This window comes from Aedes albopictus, chromosome 2, assembly GCF_035046485.1.
Source record: "Aedes albopictus strain Foshan chromosome 2, AalbF5, whole genome shotgun sequence".
Classification (NCBI taxonomy): domain Eukaryota; kingdom Metazoa; phylum Arthropoda; class Insecta; order Diptera; family Culicidae; genus Aedes; species Aedes albopictus.
This window is the reverse complement of record NC_085137.1, coordinates 287,047,476-287,072,273: the sequence shown is the minus strand read 5'-3', so window position 1 is coordinate 287,072,273 and position 24,798 is coordinate 287,047,476. Positions and strand designations below refer to the sequence as shown.

The 24,798-nt window shown below is 38.1% G+C and overlaps 2 protein-coding genes across 3 annotated transcripts in view; one reads left to right on the top strand and one right to left on the bottom strand.

Annotated features, from left to right (window-relative positions):
* Positions 1-24,798, top strand: part of LOC109411133 (oxysterol-binding protein-related protein 9) — a 209,862-nt gene that overhangs the window by 4,509 nt on the left and 180,555 nt on the right. The gene's annotated exons all lie outside the window — the stretch shown is intronic.
* Positions 5,592-24,473, bottom strand: LOC109411137 (elongation of very long chain fatty acids protein 7). Its single transcript, XM_062852017.1, has 5 exons — positions 23,590-24,473; positions 8,515-8,611; positions 8,299-8,392; positions 7,941-8,187; positions 5,592-6,319 (listed from the first exon to the last, which is right to left on the bottom strand). Exons 1-5 carry the CDS (start codon positions 23,657-23,659, stop codon positions 6,009-6,011), a joined length of 819 nt encoding a protein of 272 aa, XP_062708001.1. The 5' UTR covers positions 23,660-24,473; the 3' UTR covers positions 5,592-6,008.

Here is a 24,798-nt window from a genome sequence, read left to right as displayed (position 1 = left end):
CTACACCTTATGTCCAAATTTAATATGGGCCTTTATGTTACTCTGTTAGAAACCCCACAGTAGAAGTGGTCCTTACTGTCTACTCTCTGCGAAAATTACTCATTGTTAATCCTCCTTTGACCGTGTAGCTGTCGGCTTAGAATAGCACTACAGACCACCTGTTCCGGGAGTAAAAGACCAACAAACAGATAACCACAATCCAAGGTGTCAGGCTACCCGCACTGATGGATGAATGGTTGAGGGGGTGTAAAAGATGCTCGATCTTTAACTGAGCCAGTAACATGGGTAGATCACACAACTAACAAAAATTAACTTTTGATCTGTCTCAAGAGCAAACTTATGTGTCTTTGACAGCTTTTGGGCCGCTGATTCCGAATCCGGGCTCAGATTTGCTCCAGCACGTCACAATTTTGAGCTATACCTCAATTTATAGGGCAAAATATGCGATTTTGGACTTTTTTGACTGCTTGTTATTAAGCATGGCAATTTTTTTTAAGCAATCAAAAGGTAAATTCCATGTTGGATCTTCTTCATACTTACCTTACAGATCAGGCTAAGGCCGGGGTGGCCTCTGCTGTACATAGTAGCCGCCTCCATTCCACTCGGTCCATGGCTGTTTGTCTCCAGTTCCGCACTCTGCGTAGGGTCCGCAGATCGTCCTCCACTTGGTCGACCCACCTAGCTCGCTGCGCTCCACGTCTTCTTGTACCGGTCGGATGACTCTCGAGAACCATTTTAGTCGGGTTGCTATCTGACATCCTGATGACGTGACCCGCCCACCGTAGCCTCCCGATTTTCGCGGTATGGACGATGGTTGGTTCTCTTAGCAGCTGATGCAGCTCGTGGTTCATTCGCCTTCTCCAAGTCCCGTCTTCCATCTGCACTCCGCCGTAGATGGTACGCAACACCTTCCGTTCAAAAACTCCAAGGGCGCGTTGGTCCTCTGCACGTAGGGTCCATGTTTCGTGCCCATAGAGGACGACCGGTCTAATCAGCGTTTTGTAGATAGTTAACTTCGTGTTACGGCGAACTTTATTCGATCGTAGAGTTCTGCGGAGTCCAAAGTAGGCACGATTTCCTGCCACAATGCGCCTCTGAATTTCTCTGCTGGTGTCGTTGTCGTCGGTCACCAGTGAGCCCAAGTACACGAATTCTTCAACCGCCTCGATTTCATCACCGTCGATATGAATTCGGGGTGGCGGGCGCGGTGATTCCTCCCTGGAGCCCTTTGCCATCATGTACTTTGTCTTCGACACATTAATGACTAATCCGATTCGCCTGGCTTCACTCTTTAGTCGGATGTACGTTTCCGCCATCGTCTCAAATTTACGAGCAATAATATCAATATCATCGGCGAAACCAAGCAGCTGAACGGATTTTGTGAAAATCGTCCCACTCGTGTTTATCCCCGCTCTCCTTATTACACCCTCTAAAGCAATGTTGAACAGCAAGCACGAAAGACCATCACCTTGCCGTAACCCTCTGCGAGATTCGAAGGGACTCGAGAGTGTCCCTGATACTCGAACTACACACATCACTCGATCCATCGTCGCCTTGATCAACCGTATCAGTTTATCCGGGAATCCGTATTCGTGCATAATCTGCCATAGCTGTTCTCGATCGATTGTATCATATGCCGTTTTGAAATCGATGAACAAGTGATGTGTGGGCACGTTGTATTCGCGGCATTTCTGCAACACCTGGCGGATGGCGAACATCTCGTCCGTTGTAGCGCATTCACTCATAAATCCAGCCTGATATTGCCCCACGAACTCTCTTGCAATCGGTGATAGTCGGCGGCATAAAATTTGAGAGAGTACCTTGTAGGCAGCGCTCAGTAGTGTGATCGCGCGGTAGTTCCCGCAATCCAACTTGTCGCCCTTTTTGTAGATGGGACACACGATACCTTCCATCCATTCCTCCGGTAATACTTCCTCCTCCAAAATCTTGGTAATGACCCAGTGTAGTGCTCTCACCAAAGTTTCTCCACCGTATTTTAGAAGCTCGCTAGGTAGTTGATCTGCTCCAGCGGCTTTGTTGTTTTTCAACCGGCTAACCTCCTCCTCAATCTCTTGGAGGTCAGGGGCCGGAAGACTTTCGTCCTGTGCACATACTCCAAGATCTGTTACCACGCCACCTTCGGTACTTGCAACGTCGCCATTGAGTTGCTCATCGTAATGCTGCCGCCACCTCTCGACCACCTCACGCTCGCTCGTGATAATATTCCCGTGATTATCTCGGCACATGTCGGCTTGTGGCACAAAGCCTCAGCGCGAGCGGTTCAGCTTCTCGTAGAACTTTCGTGTGTCCTTAGCGCGGTACAGCTCTTCCATCGCTTCGCGATCTCGTTCTTCCTGCTGGCGCTTCTTCATTCGGAAGGCTGAGTTCTGCCTGTTCCGCGCCTGTTTGTAACGTGCCTCATTCGCTCTCGTACGGTGTTGCAGCATTCTCGCCCATGCTGCATTCTTCTCGTTTTTCAACTGTTCACATTCGCCGTCGTACCAGTCGTTTCTGTGATTCGGAGTCGCGAAGCCTAGTGCTGTAGCCGAGGTACTACCTATGGCGGATCGGATGTCCCTCCAGCCATCTTCAAGTGTAGCTGCGCCTAGCTGCTCTTCCGTTGGTAGGGCCACTGCTAACTGCTGCGCGTACTCTTGAGCCACTTCTACGTTACGAAGTTGCTCGATGTTGAGCCGCGGCGTTCGACTACGACGCGTGGTGATAACTGTCGAAAGTTTTGAGCGCATGCATACAGCGACTAAGTAGTGATCCGAATCTATATTCGCACTGCAGTATGTGCGGACGTTGGTTATATCCGAGAAGAATTTACCGTCGATTAGAACGTGGTCGATTGGTTTTCTGTTTGATGGTCGGGTGATCTCCAGGTGGCTTTGTGGATATCTTTGCGGGGGAAGAAGGTGCTTCGGACTACCATACCACGGGAGGCTGCAAAGTTTACGCATCGCCAACGATTTTCACGTCACGCGGCGAGCAACCATCGTATGTTTGCTCTAACTGCGCGTAGAACGCTTCTTTCTCGTCATCGGGTCTCCCTTCGTGTGGGCAGTGGACGTTGATGATGCTGTAGTTGAAGAAACGGCCCTTAACTCTCAGCATGCACATCCTTGCGTTGATCGGCTGCCACCCGATCACACGTTGTCGCATCTTGCCCAACACTATAAATCCTGGCCGGGGCTCGTGGCGTAGTTGGTCACACGTTCGCTTCATATGCGGATGGTCATGGGTTTGATTCCCAGCCCCGGCACTTGCAATTTTTCGTCAGTTGCTTTACCCCCGAGAGCAACTGACACTGGCCCTCTTTTGAGCCCCATGGCTCAAACGAACCCGGATACCTGGACATCGGCGAACTGCTACTCATAATGGACCCCCAATCGAACTGGAAAGGAACAACGGCCATCCATCATCATCCTTGTGCTCATCATTCTACTAGGTATAAAGTAGAAAAAGTGACAGCAGCAGAAAGGCAATCAGTTCGATAAAGTAGAATAGAATCTAGGCGCTGTACAAAATGATGTAAGTGCAGCTGTCAATTGAAATTGCTCACGTAGTGCCCCACTGGACAATAGAGCTGTAAATTAGGTTAAGTGATTAAGAATAAAAAAAACTATAAATCCTGTTTCCAGTTCATTGGTGGTGCCACAGCTTTGGTAGAAGGTAGCCGCTCGATGCCCGCTTTTCCACACCCTCTGTCCGGTCCAACAAAGTTCCAGCAACGCCACGATGTCGAAGTTGCGGGGATGTAGTTCGTCGTAGATTATCCTGTCACATCCTGCGAAACCTAGTGACTTGCAATTCCATGTTCCAAGTTTCCAATCGTAGTCCTTATTTCGTCTCGTGGGTCTTTGCCGATTGTATCGAGTCGTATTTTCTCCTATGTTATTCGCAATGGGGATTTTTACGGGTGGCTTATTGGGCCTACGCCAACACTTCTGTCTCGCCGGAGGGCCATCGTGCCAGTTCTGTTTAACGTCCCAACCAACACTGGGACGACCACGCTGATGGGGCTACCACCTTGGATCTAGCTGGATCTGGCGTGGTGCAGCGTTTCTTACTCAGCCGCTGGATGCCAGAACAGACGCTGTTTGAGCCGCACCTCCTTGGTGAATAGGCACTCGGATCGTACCTCCTCAATCTAGCTGAAGTCAGAAGGACAACAGTGCCCAGGCTGCACTACCAGCTAAGCACACAATTCTTATGAATAATTTGTTCTGGCTTGCAGTCTTAATAATTGGCCTACGAATTTATTTTCTTGGCTCCAACGTTTCGATCCCAATTTGGATCTTCATCAGGGATCTATTTTTATTTAAGTGATGACAGACAGAAACAATATTTAAAAACAATTAAATAAAAATAGATCCCTGATGAAGATCCAAATTGGGATCGAAACGTTGGAGCCAAGAAAATAAATTCGTAGGCCAATTATTAAGACTGCAAGCCAGAACAAATTATTCAAAATAATCTTCCCAGTCGAAAATCGCAACACACAATTCTTAGCTGGCGGTCTTTGTCATCACTTGACCCGTGGAAGCATGAGGTAGGAATTTGTGAGGACCAGAGCTATATTGGACGCTCTCATTATCGACTCACCGTTTTGCAGCCCTTCAGGGGATCTGTATATGAGCCAATTGTATTGGGTTTTATATACTAGTCAACACTACCGAAGATACGTTTGCGTTTTCGTCTAACAGATGTTTTACTGTTTAACTTAAATATCAACAAAATATGTTACAATGAATGCCGAATAGTGGAATGCTGGATGCAACATCATGATTCATATTTCTTTTTCTTCTTGGCGTAACGTTCCAACTGGCCTACTATTCATCTTACTATTCTAAGAGCACTTCCACATATATTAGCTTTAGAGCTTCCTCTGTTAATGACCATTTTGGATGTGTATATCGTGTGGAAGGAACGAAGATTCTCAATGAAGTTAAAGAAATGTCCATCACAAAAAAATCCTGGACTTTACGAGAATCGAATCCGTCACCTTCAACACGTTTATGCCGAATCCTGTGCGCCTTATCACATCAGCTATATAGGCCCATGATTCATATTTTTTTCAATACCTTACGATTTAATTTTTCATATGTTTGGTATATTTACCATCGACCCACAATAATTAATGTAGTCCATCCATTCATGCAGGTCATAAGCGCAAACAAGCTCCGATGAAGCACCCGCAGACATCTCTTGGTCAATAGTATCTCAGACGCGAGTAAAATTTGGTAATGCCTATGCCGTATGGACCAACTGTTTGCCTTTTGGACATTAACAAGCACGTACATATTATGACAGTAACGTTAAACACATATCGATTATCTCATCATGACTCGGTCCCCATAGTTGCCCCCAATCAACCGTAAGTGACGGTTATCTTCCTTTCTCCCAATCCGAAGTTTGGCCTTGATCCTCCGGAGGCGCTCAATCACTGAAAGGTGCGCAAAAGTTTTCGGATAATGCATGGGATAGGTGTGTTTGAAGCGCACCACCAGTCCAGTCCATTCGGTGGCATAATCTGTATGAACAGATAAGTAGCAGGGAGGTGTGATATTGAATGAGTTTCAAGTGGGTCGGTGGATTACATTGTCTCACTGCATTATCCTAACCACTGAATATGGCAGCAACTTTTTTTTTCTTTATTAACAACTACTACATACCTAAAGCTCTAAATTAAACTTTTTGATTGTTACAACATGGTATCACACTTTGTTACTTTTAACGTTGGGAAGCGTTATTTCAAGTAAAACTCAGACAAGTCGCGACAGAAATCAGTGTAGTTCTCTCCTTGTACGGTGATGCACGGTAATTACATCAGAGTGGAGCGCGCTGGTTAAAGTTCAAATATTGACTTGTAAGTTTCACTTTTTTCTCATATTGGGTCATTCGTGGGGGAAAACAGAATGACCAATAGATAAACACCTATCCAATGTACAAAGTGGTACAGCAACGCATTACAGAGAGAGATAGAGGAGGCCCCGTGTCGGTTGTTAGCTTTGTTTGACTTTGCGGCTCTTCTTGATGTAGGTCTGTATGTAGAAGTTGCTGAACAGACTGATCAGGATGACGAGATTGACGGCGTGCAGTTTGTAAATGAACTTGTTGGCGGCGCAGGTTGGCTGTAGGGCGGCGTACACGTGGACCAGCATCGTCACTAGCTGGGCCAGCTGGATGATGGTGATGGCCGGTTTCACACGTCGCGTCAGCGGATGGAACACCTTGTACGAGGACAGCAAATAGTACGAGTACATGATGATATGCACGATCGAGTTGAGCACCATAATGGACATTTCCTGATAGGCTGTAAAAGGGCGAGAAAAAAATGTTAAAATGTTTTTTTTTTGCGCAAGTAGAAAAAAAATAGAAATGTAGTCTGACAGTTAATTGCATGTACATATGATCTAATGCTGAACGCTTGAATTTTACTCATTCGGGTCGACACTTGAAGTGACGAACCTTTCAAAATTTGTTGGGTATATCTACGAAAAATAATAAACTATTGTTTAGTTTTAAATATCTTATGCTTTTGATTATTTTAATAATGTGGAACGAGCTCATTGATAAATATCGATCCAGGTGTCCAGTGATCATGTGCTCCTGATCAACAAGGACAAAAGCGGTATATTGCCTCTGACTGGCATTGCCATCACAAATCTCACTGCGATGTTTGAATACTCAATATTTGGATAAACTTATAGACCAAATTACAGTGTTCAAATTGCACTAAGTACTGTTCTACTAGTACTGTAAGTTAACATATTTGATGTGTCAATACTAGTTTTAAGTGCCAAATTTAGACATCCTTTAGGATATATTTGTTGATACGAAGTCCGTGAGGGAGTTCTTGAATAAATTCACGAAAAATGTAATATTTGTGCTACAAATTCTGAAGAAATTATCATGAAATTCTTTCAGTATTTTTTTTTTTTTTTTTGATAGACGAAATGAACGGGATATGTGAAACTTTCACTTTCCAATAAATGTTCAAATAGCTGTAACTTCTTGAAAAGTGCATCAAATATTCTCAAGTTTTCACTGTTAGCTGTGTATCAGTGGCCCAAATTTGAAAAAGTTCGAGCTATTCTACACGAAGTTAGAAAGATTTTAGAAAAAGATATAATGATCCGATAGTAAACTTTGAGCTGTTGTATTTTAGGATTCAATGAACTGAATGCAAAGAAATTTTGAGCAATTATGACTTCTATAATAAAGCTATGAAAACTGTCTTAATTTTAAAATCTTAACACGGAAAAAAAGCTTAATTTTTTCTAATATAACACAAAATTATTCAAAATTTCAGCATCGTTTTAAAATCTGAGATGGTAATTAGAGTTCATTTAAATATCCTTTAATTGACTTGAATATAAATATGTTTTTAAGGAAAGTAACAAAATAATCGGCAATAAATTGAAAAAAATAATGGGATTCATATAATATTTTCAAGTTTCTGAAACGTTTTTTCAAATATCTTTATATTAGTCATAAATGCTTATTCGGTTCAATGGATTCGGAGAACAGCTCAAAATTAGCCATTTTATTATTATATCTTTTTCTAGAATCTTTCTAACTTTGTGTAGAACAGCTCAATCTTTTCCAAATTTGGACCACTGATACACAAATAGCTGATCAACTAACTAACAGTGAAAATGTGAGAACATTTGATACACGTTTCAAAAAGTTACAGGTAGGTATTTGACCATTTTCTGAAAAGTGAAAATTCTGCCTGTCCCGATCATTCTGTCTATCTCCTGTTTATCTCCTCAAGAAACTCCTGATCAAAATTTTATATCGAGATTCGTTACATAATACTTTACATTCGTTATGCCCTGGGGGTGGATGCTACCCGAAAATTCCTTCAATCAGTATAAATATAAATTCATACAATGTAGTTTCATAACCCACTCAACCTGGATCCAACTTACACAAACTGAGCTTAAGACTCCACCACACGATCAGGAAGGTGCTGATGTGATGATAGACGTGCAGCGCCGACACCTGATTCTGCTTCTTTCGGAGAACAAAGAAGATGGTCTCGACAAACTCCACCATCCGGAGGCACATCGCCAGCCAGCCATAATACACCGCATCGTAACCGTATTCGTATTCCTCGACTGGCAGTTTTGGCGTGCATCTTCCGATGAAGCTGAATTTAAATCCAACCTTAATGTACTGCATGGGGCGATGTGCGTGCGTCACCAGGAAAGGGAGAGAACCAGAGGAATAGAAATTATTTCATGACGATTGGAAACCCCTGCTTTGTATTCCGGTAGGCAAACTTACGTTCAACACCAAATAAGAACACGCCATCACTTGGAAGATATTATAGGCAGCTATGATCAGCTTTAAATTGAACGGCTTGCGATTCTCCATATAGCTGAAAGTGACAATAAAAAGATGACAAACCGTTGAACTGTCTAGTCGCCGCTCGCCATGCGTCATATTTCGGCATGTACCTAGGCTCTCCCGAAACCCCTCCTCTTCGAAGCTTACACTTACCTCGGACCCCATTTGTAGATAACATACAGATAGATCGCGATTAGTATGGAGCTCGGTACCGGTGAAGCCATCAGTGGGTATTTGTCGATAGTGTCCTCTGCAAACAAAAAAAAAATGAAAATGCGAGAATGAAGAAGAACGGATTTGAATTCGAATGGTAATTGTGTGAAATTTCCTGCAAACGCCCAAGCCCCAAGTGCCCATGTTCGCGCGCCTCGCGAAGGAAATGTCCCGCCTGTTGCCAACACGAACCAGTAGGAGAGCCCAAATATAAACATTAATTTATGCAGCATTGTCCGGCGTAAGTGGAACACCTGTTGCAAGAATATTGGACGATTTGATGTACTTAACGCATATTTTATTATTTTGGGTGATTTTGTGTGCATCTTATTGGTTTTTGATACTTTTTTCCTCGATTAATGTGTCTTTTATCGAAGCACCTTAAAATAGTATGCATATTAGGAAGAGTAGAGGCATAATACACACCCGTGTTTCAACCCAAGCCTTTGAATTTCAAGCAATAATAAAATGCGTAACTGTGAAACTAGAAGTCAGGGTTCTGTTTATTTATGGAACAAATTATAAATATAACCTAAAACAATTATAAATAAAATAAAGATAATTAAATGCATTTCTCATTTTGCTATCCGTTTTTTAATGTCAGTAATGTTTGATCTGTGCAGTCTGTGGTTGAATTTACTTTTTTTTTTAATTCGTTTGGCATTTTTTGAAACGTCCGAGGATCTAAGTGAGTTTACCTGTAGTTTGTCTTGTACCGACTTTTCGAACCCTCTAAGCAGAATCCTTCTTCTAATGAGTGTAATCCATGGTGTAATCAGTTTTGTACCTTTTTCGTCATCCAAGAGCTTCCAGAAGTACAGGCCTTCAGATTAATAGACGTGGCCAGTAATCACTCGATATTGACTGAGAACAGTTCTCATGGTTGCTAATAGGTCCTGAAGACCGTTAGAACTGGTTCTTTGAGATTTATGCGCATTGTGCAATGATACATTCTAAATACTTTTTTGCCCTATGAGTCAGTATGGGTTGGGTGTATACATCACTTAGAATGTCCGATCGATCACCAATAAAGTTTGGTTCTAATGGTCTTCACATTACCCGAGCAAAGTCATAACTCATTTCAGTTGCATAATGATCCCGTACGGAGAAGAAGGCTTCAATGACACTGAAAAGAGTTATATAATAGTTATTTATGTAACAAGTTTCGAAAAGTTTATGTTTTCAGCACGAGTCGTACATTTATCCGACGAAAGTGTGTTGCGTAATGAACATTATGCAACTTTTTTTCATTATGCAACTCTTTAAGTTGCATAATTAACCAATTTGAAAATATTGGCCATTATGGTACCGAAATGAGTTATATAAAATACAAATTATGATACATTGCATAAAATAAAATTAAGGTATAGAATTGCATAACGTTACTTAACCCTTTGGAGCCGGAGGGGTCATATATGACCCCAACATAGAAACGGTTGTATAAATTCACCCATTCGATAAAACAGAATACTGTCTTCGACAAAGCTGCTGCAAATTGAGTGTTATTTGAGGCATATTTGTATTTCATTGACAACCTAGAACATCCTAAATACCATGAAATTTGGAGAAACCAAATAATTGACGTACCAGTTGATCTGAAAGCTGAACTTGGATGTGGGTTACGTTTATATGTATTCATTTAACCTTTGTCAAGAATATCAAAAGATGTTTTATATTCTGGGATGTTCTAGCTGTTCCAACTATCCTACAGTGAAGTCCTTCAAATCCACAAGAAAAAAGTTATGTGTTTTCACCATAAATAATAGCATAACATAATCAGCTGCGATCCATGAAGCTCTTGAAATCTCGAATGTCATTTAGAGACACTATGAGAATGTTCCAGGTCAGCCAAACTATCTTGGAGTTCGGAACTTCAGGTCTACACTCGTAACATCATCTATATCTGCCATACTGAGTAACGTTTCATAATCAATTTCGGTGACTGGACCAACCTGAACTCTATTATATTTTATAATGAACTTTCGGGACATTGAGAGTCGCCCAAACTATAAGTTCAGCTCTTTATAGTAACAGTAGTTATTCTCACAATAAAATTTGTAATCTGTAATCTCCCTGACATATCATGAGTCATTTCAAGATAGTTTTGAGATATTCCAGATCAACAACACTACTCCGGAGACCATAGCTACAGGTCTACACTTGTAATTATAGCTTTTGCCACTACGTTAAGTAGTGTTACATAATCCACTGTACTTACCAAAGTAGGTGGAGGAACAATTAGCGTTGTTATATATCTTTGGGATATTATGAGCTTCTTTACTGTTATGAAGCTTAGTTGATAAAAACAACCCCTGTGACATGAGGCGATTTCGTTTCAGATAGTAATGTTACACAATTTTTTTTTTTTTTTTTGATAATTTAGCTATGTCGTAGTCTCTGGTTGTATTCTGCTCCAGTAAGTATAATAGATCATGCAACATAACTCTATATAGTCAAAACTGAAACTTAATTTGCTGTAGATGCTAGATATTAAACATCATAACAGTTTGGATGACCCTGACTGATCTTACCAGAAGTTACCATTACACCCGTAGACCTTCGGATCTAATCTCAAGAATAGTTTGGATGAACTAGGATATTACTACAGATCTGTTACTGTCTATTGAATTTTCAGAAGACTCACTGGACATGATAAATTACAAATCGTAGCTTTGTATAATGAAAGAAGTTACCGTTACATCCGTAGACTTTAGGATCTAAACTCAAAAACAGTTCAGAGGACTTAGAATATCCGACTGACACTGTCTATTGAAGTTTCTGAAGACTTACTGGACATGATAGTTTACAAATCGTAATTTTGTATAATAAACGAAGTTACCGTTACACCCGTAGACTTTAGGATCTAAACTCAAGAATAGTTTGGATGATCTAGGATATCTCAACCAAGGTTGTTAACCGATAAATTATCGACAGTTAACTCAAGGCAAACTCGATAACGATGAAGGTTGCTTGATAAGCTCTCGATAACGATAATCAAACGATAAATCATCACGAAGATCAACGTACCTTCGATAATTTTACGATAAATCTAGTTACCCTAGTGACGGTATCATCAACGGTTCAGATCGCGAAGAAAATTTCCCGGAGACGTTATCGAGTCGATCATTTCCACGGTTAATTGTATCTCCGATGACGTTTCCGTCTGAAGACGTTATCGTTATCGATGATATATAATAACAGACGTTAACTTTATCGCCGGTAACGATAATTTATCGATTGACAACCTTGATCCCAACAGATCTGATACTGTCTATTGAATTTTCGGAAGACTCACTGAACATGATAGGTTACAAATAGTAGCTTCGTATAATGAAAGAAGTTACCGTTACACCCGTAGACTTTGGGATCTATACTCAATAACCATCCAAACTGTCCAAACCTAGGATATCCAGAAAAAATATTCTGCATGATATTCTAACCTTTTAATGCTATTGAGCATTAAAACAACAAAAAAACGTAGAAAATGTAGTAACGCTTGGAAAAATTCCGGCTTCAAAGTTATAATCAAATTGAATTAAGATGAACTTATATTAAAATTTAATATCAATTTGCTGCTGAACATTCTCGGGTATGTAGTTGTTGAGAGTTCCAAAATATCTATAGAACACAATACTCTGCACAGTTGTGTTTTATGTACCTGTGCGGGTACAATATGTATTCAAAGTTTCCGGCTAAATAATCTAATTAACACATTCCCTCTAGCCACTTTGAAGAAAAGAGGTTCCTGACTATCAGCTCTTGCAAAATGTGTTTTTACGTTAAAAGAAAAACAAACCTTCATTCGAGGAATGCTACAATCATTCAAAAGGATGCATTGTCTTAATACAAAATCCAATGAATCGTCGATAACAATCGTTTTTCCTGTGTTAAATAAATAAACCAGTCAACTGTTAATGTTAATGATAGCACATTAACAAAGCATAATGACGGCATAGAGAAGAAATTTAGGAACCATTGCAAAATTCTACCGTTTCCGAGATACAGCGATTTTATTACTTATAAAATTTACTGAAATTTGTATGGTTTCAGTCGTTCTTATTTTTTTAGGTAATGAAAACTTTCAGGATGAAACAATAATACTTATTGCACAATAGGTAAAAATGTAAAAAAAAACATATGGACAAAATATTACAAGTCATGATGTATTTAAGGTATTTAAATAAAATAAAACTTTTTTACAGTACATGCTTTCTTAACATATTCCCATGAATTATCTAAAATATTGTCGAAGACATCATATCAATCAAATGAGCATTTCTGAGATACTTTGTTTGAAAATTTTCAATATTTTTTTGCCGAGGCCCTTCTCGAAAGTGAGGCTTGACTCAAAACAGCGTTTTGATGATGTAAATTGGTTTTTTTTTTTGTCATAAAAAATCCTTATGCAAAAGCTGAAATTTTGTTTCAACTTAAGCTTAGTGCTGGCTTCTTGAGTAAGTGTTAAGCTGAATTTTGAAATTTTAAAACATGTTTAATTGTGCTTTTCAAGTATTTTTGTGGCGTTTCAGTTTTTTCGGAGATCACAAACAACTATATGTTTTCTATTTCCAACGTTTCGGTCCTTATTGGATCTTCTTCAGGGGATCTGTAATTTTATTGGACGTTTATATTGGGTTTTAACGCGTTTTGCAACACTTAACACATACCGAATAAGTTGTTGTTTCTTCGTCTAGTAGTTGATTTTTGAAACATTTTAACTGGCATTCCTTGTTTTTGCTATAAAAAGTTATTGTTAATTAAGGAATATCTAATTGTCACTTACTACTTACAAATTACTTACCCCATAACACATGAATAGAACGAACTTTAAACTGTCATTTTGAAAACTATACGTAAAAGTAGTGGATTGCGGTCCGGGTTCCAACTACCAAATCAGTGATCAATGTTCGTTTGTGTTGAAAACTCCCTTAGGAAGCATAATTAAGTACGTCGCTAAAATTGGGAAATTTCGACCATCCCCTCACCCTTCCCCGTTCGTACGGGGTTTTCCTATACTTAATACATTGCTTGTCACACTTCCACAAGCTCCCCGTCCCCCCCAGGACCATGACGTACTTAATGGGTGGCCCCTTACTTACTAAACTCGAGGTCCCTGATTTCGAATATATTGTACAGGTGAAAATACAAGTTATGTACTTTTCAGAACAAAAATCTTATGAAAACACAACTTCATGAGTTGTATACCATCAGTTGATTCAACGCAAAATAGTGGTCCTTATCGTTCAAAATATTGCTTTTGTCAATGGGATCGATGTCCGATTCTCACACCAGGTAGTCGGTTCAAGGTTTTGCTAAATGTTCAATAAAATGAAAACAGGAAAATAATGTGATTCCAAAGCTTCAGTTTGAATGATACAGGAAGATCTCACGTGATTGTAACCCTACAACTTCTGAAAATAACTTGCTTCTCCAATCATAAACAAGTTACCCTTTCTACAGAAAAGGCGACATTGTGTAAAAATGCAAAATCTTTAACTTTATTGCTTTTTTATTAAAGCAAACCATTTTATACTAGGGCTGTATGCCAAATGTGCTTTATGTTAATCATAACTTTACGATCTAACTTCGAATTCCGCGACTGATCCCGAGGTTTCCTTTTCACATGGTTTTCCAAATTTTGGCAACACGTGCCCGTCCGTCTGCTCGGAATGTTTGAAAATCGATAGCTGACCGGAACTCGTAAAATTCCAGTTTACAAAAGGGGTGTGTGATTTGCAATTCATAAATCAGGAATTGTATCGGACGGAACCAGACCCCCAGCCGAAGTGTCTAACCGATTTACGATCCCATCAACACGTGCAACAACAGTTGTGTCGGTGCTATCGTACGGGTTAGCAACGGATGACTACTTATACCACCCGCGTGAGATACATGGTCGTGGTGCGTGGTGACATTGAACCAGTTACCGAATGTTGTTAAATGTAGCAAGTCTACGCAGAAGAAAATGTCGAAAGGCGGCACCATCGACGTATGTAATTTTCACTGATGCGTCATATGACGACCGCCGGACTGCAACTGATTCATGCCGGTGTTTTCCAACTTGTTACCTCTTTCAGCTATATTCACTTGGGCTCTTCATCCTTTTCTGTTTCTATTGGTGGTCGGGTGCCGCTTCTGTGCTACTTGTTTGGTGCACGTCGATATGGTCCGGTCGGCAAGAAAGCTTAGATAATCTTACGGCGCGGTGATTAGACGTCTGTAAGATCTCGGCGAGTGTATGTTCAAGGTCTTTCATTGATACATCATTCAAGATATGTTGGTGTCAGCGTCGTGTGCTCAACTGTGATAATAATTTGACAATTATGTGATTGGTTGAATTTATACTATACTATCTTGAAAGATAGTTTCGTAGTTAAACTAGCTATTTATTTGAGATAAATGAAAATCATTTTGAGGAACACGTGAATCTTAGTCAAAACACCTTAAATAGGTATAAGCATTTAGTAACATTTCTTCCCTTATTACTCTTGAGGGCAAAATCTTCGGAGCATGTACATTTAGAATATATTCCTGGTTTCAAGCAGTGGAGCATGACTTGTAACTGTGGTTCATAAAAATATAGCCACAAAATTATGTTTTCTTTTTATGCCCATCTTTACATTTTTTAGTCAAATAGGCTAGAACAGGTTCTTAGAACCACCATAAAACCAAAATAAAAGGTATTAGGTTTTATGACGGTCTCTACAAGACTAATTGGTAATCAAACGATTGTTGTTTTTTGGCTCAGAAAATAACGGGTGGTCAAAGCCTACGTGCCATACATTTTTTTGTATGGATGAAAGTCTACGATGGGGGGAGCGGTTCTGAGATCATGGCCAAAATTTGATCAACGTGGTTTATGAACAGCTCCAAATGGTCCCGGGCCCTTTTTGTATTTCAGCAGAAAAACTAAATTATGCATGTCGCTCGCTGTTATCTGTAGTGTGCAGTGCAAATTGTCCCAAAAAGTACAAGAAAAATGTATGTGTTTTATGTTAAATGGCATTACAAGAAGCTCCAACTCTCAAACTGCATTCAAAAACCGCATAACGAGAGACGGTTGACTGCTTATCCCTTGAAAAAGGTCCAATACACGGGACCGAAACGTCGGGCTATCCTAAATTTCTACGACAACAGAATCAACAAAATTCGGGAATTTAGAAATTTATTCCATAGAAAACTGTAAGCGAAATTCTAGAAACATGTTTGATTTTCTAGAATTTTAGAAACGTTTCCATCCTTGTATCTTAAGATTTTTTTCTTGAAAAAAATAATCAATTTTAAAATAACTTTGTGTTTAAATGTTTGGATTGCTAGTAAAATGATAAAAAAAACAAGAACAAGTGTCTTTCAATCCCAGGTTAACATTGCATTTTATATGCCCAAACCTCAAGAAGTAAACTTTTAACGACAATGTAATTTTTATTTTGTTCTTGCACACTTGTAATGATAATACGAATAACACGAAGATCCGCTGCGCTGATTTAGTGTTTTATGTGGATTGTGCGCTCAAAATCGTGAATAGGTGCAAAACTCAGTCATTAAGGCGGTCATCTTGGGATTGTAACTAGGTTGTCCTTAGGATATCTTTTGTGAAATTTGTTACAGTATGTCAAACATTTTGTTTGCACAGGAAACTAACACTGAACTAAATTTGGATTCTTCTCAACCTAGATTATTCTAAACAAGTCTGCCATAAATTAATGCAAACAATTCAGAATTCCCAAAAATGTCGACGTGAGCTTTTGTAGCAGTTTCATCAAATTGTTTTCCTAAAGAAATAATAGATCTGTTGTTAAAAATGTTTGTGAGTAATGCGGCCATATTTGCGGAACGACTGAATTAGATGAGCTACTCGAGAATATCTAAATCATATCTCACGTCGATCTATTTTTGATGTCATATCTCGATGTGATTTTGATGTGTAATTCAAAGTTTAACGAATATCGCACGATATCACATCAGTTTTTTTCTTGACGAAATGTTAGTGAAATTTCATGCGCCCCTTTCTAAGCTGTGGAAACGAAGAACCTTATGCCCTTATTCTCCTCATATACACAACAGTGAGCCACTATTGAGTGGTAAGCATCGCTGCTTGTAAATCCTGAGGTCGAAGGTTCAAAGCTGAGTTGACATTTTTCTATCAATTGTTTGATTGATTTGTATTGATTGATTGATTGATTATAGAGACCTTCAGCCCTTGGTTTTTCCAATGAAAAGCTCGTCAAAACTTGACTGTTATTGTTTATTGTTATTGATATTCTGCAATATCCTTACTATTGAGCATTTGTCCATACAAGTTTATCATTGAGCATTTGCCCATGCAAGATTTTGATATTCTATCACACAATCACAATCAAACCTGACATGACTAATATATAATATAATATGGATCTATGACATGTGAGTGGAAAATAATATTATGGATTTCGGTATCATAATTATTTATATGTTATTGAACAAGCAAGCCTCGTTGAATAAATGTACGACTCGTGCTGAAAAAAAATCATCATTTAACAACTTGTTGCATAAATAACCATTTTGGCTCGCGTCCAGTTCATATGCAACACTGCGTCAAATAATATCCTATGTTTAAGGACTAACGTCTTGAAATCCCACTTCAACAGTGCATCAGAACTTCAGACGCACAATTCTCAAGAAGCAAGCTTCAAACAACAGTGCATTTTATAATGCTGTTTTTGCTCACTTATAATAAGCTTGAAACAAGAAGATCAGGTGCGCTGGTTTTGTTTACGAAAAAATTTGTACGCTTGAAGTCGCGAGTAAGTGCCAAAGTCGGCCATTGTGACGGCCATTTTGGGATCCTTACCAATCTGTCCTTAAAAGAAGGAAAAATATCCGATGAAAAAGTCTGCAGCTATAACATCCAAACATCAAACGGAAGAACAGCTCGTATTCAAAAGGAGAAATTACTTCTGAAACATTCAGTATTTGGTACAGGAAAACGCAATGATATAAATAAACGTGAAAGAATAGCCTATGTTTCAAAGAAGGAAAAATTCATGATAAAAATACAGCAGCCATAACATTCAAACATAGTACAAATACGAATTTTGAAAGAATAGCCTATGTTCAAAAGAAGTAAAAATCATAGATGAAAAAATCACAACCATAATGTCCACTCTTCACTCTCTGCACAAATAATTCACTTGAAAGAACAGCATATGTTGAAAAGAAGGAAAAATATTTGATGGAAAAGCCAGTATGTTATACACAAAAACACAATGAAATGGTGAAACTGGAAAGAAGAGCCGAAACCTACACTGCACTACAATGTTTGCTTTTTTATGTTTGATATAATTAAACACGATTAAATTGCTATACATACGACTTAACGTCCATTCGACTAAACGTACTTTCAACCGAATAAGTTCAGTAACATATAAATTATGATACCGAAATCTATAAAATTATTTTCCATTTAAAACTCTTCATCAGTTAGTGCCTTTCGACCAAATGTCCATTCGACGAATTGTCCATTCGACTAAATGTCATATGCTTCTTCTTCCAAAAAATGGGTTTCGACCAAATGTCCATTTGACCAACCGTTCGACCAAATGTACTTTCGACCAAATGTCATTCGACCAAATGCCCTAAAGCCTATAATACACATCGTACATGATGTTTTCAAACCAGTTGATCGAAACTGATAAAGTTTTGCAAGAACTATCATGCAGATAAAAATTGGCCATGAATGGTTGACTTGGTATAAGCAATAATTTTTTTTTTCTGTTCGGCTAAGCCACTGCGACCAGTATTAAGATCTATTGTGGCAAACAATGAGCATACACCTGAAGAGTTTTCATAAAATTGCCATAAATTTCTTAATTTTAGTCTCAGAAATCTTATAGAGCAAAATTGGTGAGTTATGTTTATGTTATTGTCCACTGCTCGGGTAGTGAATGACATAGATTTTCATCAACACCTGTTGAAAAGGTTCTGTGAGAAAGTTTCCAATTTGTTTATTTCAGTCAGATGACGGATATAGAAATATGACCATAACAAACCGACCTTGTGTCATCGTTTCGTAGTCTACCGAAATTCATTATTTCACAGGTAAATATGAAGTTCGTCATTAAAATACATATAGGATATTTTGGCAGGCTAACATGCAACCTACCAGCAAATTACTCATTCGTTCCCAGGAAACACGCACGTTTTCATGTACTGTTTGGAGTATACTGTGTTGTTTACGACTTAATCAACAGAACGAGACATTTCAGCGTAACTTTTGATTAATCATGCGTCATCTGCAATGTGTGATGTACTGCTGAACAAAATAGCCTTAGATTTATTTGCGCTGCACAATAAGAAGGATCAATTCAATCCCAGCTTTCTCTAACACGCGTACCTCATTAGTTCAAACAGGTCATCAAACTTCAAACTAATTCTCAAACGTTCCGATTATTATCGGTTTCGTTCCGCACATTGCAGAATCGGCAACAGCCAGCCAGAATGTAGCCAAAGATCAAGGCTCTAATCAACTCTCTAATCAGTAGTCATGTGGGAAAGCATGTTTTGGGTAAAGTTTATCACAACGTTCGGTTCGCCCATTCATCATACGGCACGGGAGCAAAGGAACATACTTAGCACATCCGTTTCGTGGTTTGGCCAATTTTCACTTTGCTCACGTAATCGAGCCATTGTTTTATTGCCCGCGGTCGGTGCTAGCAGCACCGTTCTACTTCATTTGAATGTCTAAATTGTGCCATGTGACGTCAATTACGGGATGTTTTGGGTAGCCAACACGCGTGTGCTGTTTTATTTGGATTCTTTTACAATCAACTGAGTTCATTGTGATTGATGGTAAATTCTTTTGCATCCGCTTGTTAGCTTTACAAACTGTTGTTCATTACAGCTGAAATGATAAAGTTTAATTTCCGAATTTCGAAAGGTACAGGAATTCTACAGAAACCGCTTCCGGTACATATGTGCAAAGCTTGGAAAATTATCGATTCCAAATGTACTCACATTAAAAATTTAGACATGATCATGTTAAGTGATCAAAATATACATAATTACCTACACTGTAGGTCCTACAGTATCATGTTACTATTTAGGAATATTAATATTGATTAAAAACAGAGTGTCAACAGTCTCATAAATAATTGACTTGCTAGATAAGTTACACTGCACTAAATTCTAAATTAGATTTACCAACTTTTCAGGTAGAAGGAAATCGTAAGCGTTCGAATTACAATTACAAAAGCTATAGTTTCTCCCGCTTTTGTCCGATTTTGTGTTACTTTTGCGCTTCAAAAACAGAGCGAGTAATGTCACTTTAGCATAGGCTTTAGAGCTTGGACACAAGGACAAAATACCTGTGCCCCACCCCAAGAGGACGACCACCAGCAAGAACAGAGTTTTCATTAAACTTCTTAGCGATGCCACTTCCACCGATTCTATGTACAAAATCCATCCTCCTTATATGAAACGGTTGGTACGGTTGTCCCCGTTTCTTCCTCATCAAATTCGAAAAGGTGTTTCAATCATGTTATTCATAAGTGGATAATCTGATTGTCTCCAAGAAAATACCAGAAGAGATTTTGATATTTCCAGGATGCTCTTCAATACTGGCTGTGCAATAGGCTGCGGCTTATTTTTCAAAAGTGGTTGAAACCTGGAATTCGTAAGCTCTTTTGGATTCAAATGACACAAAAAGAGAAACCTCTGAGTTTAGGCCAAAAATATTGAGATTTAGAGGTCGCGCAATCGCTTCAAAGTCGAATTTTCGAGTAATAAAAAGGTGTTTTCACTTCAAGTGCCATAACTTTCTCAATTTTCAACTGATTTTCAATTTTTTTTTATGAATTTCTCACAAATTAAATTTCGAATAAATTCGTAGAACTACATTTTTTTCCAAAGTCACGCAAAATATGAGTTTTTGAAGATTTAATTCATTTTTTTCTTCTTTTTACAAAAATTTTTAACTTTAGAGCCGTATAACTTTTTAACCGTTTGACTAATTTTAAATTTTTTAGCTTGCTTTTGTAGATATTTTTGTTGCCTAAGAATGCTGTGAATAAACTGTACCTTTAAAAAAACGTTTCAAAATAGATAAATACAAAAAACCGTTCAGAAAAACGTATTTTATTGGAAAAATCAGAATTTTGGCAAAATTTTAATAGTTTTCATGCTTAGTTTCGAGCTCAAAGTGAAAAATTTATACTAAATAATCATTAGGAAGCCTTAAAATTCAGTTTTTGGGGTGTTCCGAATCAAACAATATTTCCATGTTCGAAATGCGAGAAAAAAAATTTGAAAAAAAAAATCATCCAATGTGTTTCATATCCCTAAATATGATGTTAAGTATCTGGTTCGGAGTAAAAAATTGCAAATAATCGTCAAAAACTCCAATTATGCATGAAAAAATCAAGTTTTAAGGCATGTTTTGGCAGTTTTTGGTGAAAAGTATCATAAAAATGACTACTTTGATGAAAAGTTTGTTAAGGACAAAGGTAGGCAACAAAAATATCTACAAAAGCAAGCTAAAAAATTTAAAATTGGTCAAACGGTTAAAAAGTTATAGGACTCTAAAGTTAATTTTTTTTGTAAAAACAAGAAAAAAAATGAATTAAATCTTCAAAAACTCATATTTTGCGTGACTTTGGAAAAAATGATGTTCTACGAGTTTATTCGAAATTTAAATTGTGAGAAATTCATAATAAAGATTGAAAATCGGTTGAAAATTGAGAAAGTTATGGCACTTGAAGTGAAAACACCTTTTTATTACTCGAAAATTCGACTTTGAAGCGATTGCGCGACCTCTAAATCTCAATATTTTTGGCTTAAACTCAGAGGTTTCTCTTTTTGTGTCATTTGAATCCAAAAGAGCTTACGAATTTCAAGTTTCAACAACTTTTGAAAAATAAGCCGCAGCCTACTGTGCAAGCACTAGAATAGAAAAGAATGAGATTTACCAACTTTTCATGCGTAAGTATTTTGTTTTTTGAGAGGTGCTTCGTGGAGTATGTGTATATCTACAGATTGATTTTCTGGTTCACTATGTAAATTTCCAAAATACTAAAAAAAATGTTACAGGAGGCATTTCTGGAGAATTCTCTTGATGAAGTTTCGAAAAAAAGTCTTGGAAGGCTGCAAGCGAAATTTATAAAATTAAAGCAAGAATTTCAAATTTTGGAATATAAGCAGAACGAAACTTCCCTAGAGTCGTAGTAAAATTTCTCTCCGATTTTATAAAATGGTTTCAAACGGGGGACTCGTTGAAGGAATTGTGAGTGCAGTTTATAATTTATATAATTCTTGGAGGAAAGTCTTTTAAGCTCCCGAATTTTCCCGGGGCATTTATGCTTTTCAAACATTCCAAAAATGTAAACAAAAATTATTTTAATATTTTTTTCAAGTTTTGTTTGGAAACCCTTTCCTATTCTGCAATATCACCATTGCTTTGGGAATTTATTGATAATCTCATAATGAACTCCTGCCAATAACTCTATCTTAATCTTTGTAAAAAAAATCACTTTCTGAAACTGTTTCTAAAATTTAAAAAAAAAAATATCCAAAAAAACTCTTGGGTAAACTCAAAATTTGTCTTCAGGATTTTAGCTAAAATAGTCAATACCTGTGAGAAATCGAACTAGTAATTCCATCTTTATCTTTATAAAAATCAAAAATTTTGCCGAAAAAATATTTGGAACCTACCCTAGATTTTCTACAGGATTTCAGTCAAAATTGTCCCAACATTTTTTTGTTTCAAATGTTTTACTAAAAACACTCTTATTCCTTTCCATTTTTTATTTTTAATGGGTTGGCGTAGATTTTTGCGGTTTTCAAATCGATATTTGCATTTGTAACATTCTGCCTTACAAAACAGTGTTTAATTGCTCGTTACCAGAAGGTGTAGAAGCTATTGCTTTACGTTTCCGTTATTTGTCTGCATATTTTGAAAATAGAGGATCATTTCAATGCAAGTCAAGTACATGTTGAATACTTGTAAAGTATTCTTTTACTGTAAGCCTACGATAGATTATTCAGTCTCGGAGGGATAGATTGATCCTTGCAAGTCACTGAAGTGATCTCATTTCAGATTTTATTTGTTGTTAAAGCATTTTAAAACCTTGTAGTAACTATATTTTAAAAAACTTTATGAATCATTTATGTTTTTCACAACATCTGGATTTGCAGCTTAGTCATGTACGTTGCCAGAATAAACAAAATGTCTTTAAACTTCCGTAACTCGCGCGGTTGACTACCTGCGCCAGCACCACGCTGATGCTGAGTAAAAAAGCGAGATTTTTTCAACGTGTTGTACAAAATACAACAGCGCGATCGCTCGAGGGTTAAGAAAGATGGTAAGCATATATCAAAATAATCGTATTCCATAGTTTATTTTGATATATTTATTTATTTATTTTTATAAAATTAGTTTGTAACAGTGTAAGAAGTGATTGTATCTTTAAACAGTTACGTCTTTTTCGATATTTGATTTCCGAAATGTTCACATACTTTCTGAAAAGCGTATTTTTTCGAAAAAAAATCAAATAACAGTAAAAATTTCAAATGGAACCTCTATGTCAACACTTGATTTACTTTCTTTTTCGACTCTCCATACTGAATTCGAATAAAATACTGTTCATACTACACATACACACACATACATACAATATAGACATATAAACTTTTTTCACTTGGAATATATGAATAAATATCTCACAGAATCTGAGGCAGTAGCAAAAGCTACAACAATGTTCTTTCACTTTTGATACAACATCATTAAAGTAAGCATAAAAATTTTCGAGCAATGCTGCTCACTTTGTATACGAATCTTGTTTATACGATCGTCCAAAATAAGTAATTATTCAAAAGTTTAAACAATACTTCGTCTTGCGTATTTTAGTAATACGTGATAACGAATGCTGTTTCCCATCCACGTGTTTTCATCACTACAACACATAAACAATTTTTATTTCATCTCCCTCAAGGACATTTCCTTCGGCGGCATTCCCCATTCACTGCTCCACAATCGATACTCACCTACTCCTTTAACATTGATCAGGTCATACAACGTAAAGTCCGTTAGGTTCATCTGCTGGAGGTAATCCATTTTCGAACCTAATTTGAGTTTCTAGCACCTCGCACACCACTATCGCCTGGATTTGACACCTGCCTCTTCTTTGGCAACGCACGATTATAAATTAAAACCAGCCCGACGGTTGTAGATACGTTTTATAACGCCCGGTTCTCTAGTTAATGCACACTTTAAGGCTAAGGCTAAGTACACAAAACACAGATATTCTAATGGCGGGCGGACTGGCGGTTGGGCCGTAAAAAACTCTCAGCAGCTCTCGTCGGTCAGTTGACGTGCGTCAAGAACTGTGCACTGTCACACACCGAAGAAGCGCAAAAAGTGTCTAAAATGATGGCGCGGATCGCACGCGACTTCTTTCACCAATTGCGCCTATCCAAATAAAGCTCCGCACTGGTTCTGCCAAGCGGCGAACCCCGATAGCTCACTCAGTAAGAGTCAGTGACGAACGAAGAAGGCGACGATATGAGACAACGGCGCGGCTGTTGTGTGAAACTCAGTTCGACCTCCGTCCGAGCTTCATTGAAGGTGTTGTTGCTGCTGCTGCTGTTGAGCGCATGTGGACCCGGCTCTCTTTTAATAAATACTGAAAGCATAATCGCGACTGTGGTATATACTTACAGTACAGCAGTTTTTTGTCGCCACGATTGAAGACGCTCTCCGGGACGATTGGATGTGAATCCTTAGGTTTCGTTGACTACTGATCGTATCTTTAGGTGCGACATGTGCACACCAAAACTAGGAGATCGAAATTTGGCAACGAATTTACAGTTCCAACGTTTTCCAATTAGTCTTCATTTTCTCTGTTATAAGCTGAGATACTACACTCCGCGATGGCTTGTTTATAATATTTGAAATATTTTATAATTTTGTTTTGAATTGTTTGTTTTCAAAAAATATAAATCAAAGGCATTGTCTTCAGAAGAAACAGAGCATTAAACAAAATATTTTTGAAGAATTTACAAGGAAAATATTCGCAGAAGTAATTTTATTTATATTTTCATGCGCAGATTTGTTAATACTTCTAAAAAAGTATTAAAGTTTTCTCCTCCAAAATGCGTCTCGGAGATCTGTAGGAAATAATGCAATAAGGCCGGAATAAATCTCATTTTCTTCTTTTGTCACTTTGCTCTCTGACTCGTCGAGGGGGGAGGGTT

What these genes read in the sequence shown, in the direction of transcription:
- LOC109411137 (XM_062852017.1), bottom strand. Translation starts at nt 23,659, where the DNA reads ATGGATTACCTCCAGCAGATGAACCTAACGGACTTTACGTTGTATGAC. An exon ending in ATCTACAAATGGGGTCCGAG is followed by an intron (nt 8,393 to 8,514) that starts GTAAGTGTAAGC and finishes TGTCACTTTCAG; the next exon opens with CTATATGGAGAATCGCAAGC. An exon ending in GAGTCTTAAGCTCAGTTTGT is followed by an intron (nt 6,320 to 7,940) that starts GTAAGTTGGATC and finishes GCCCTTTTACAG; the next exon opens with CCTATCAGGAAATGTCCATT.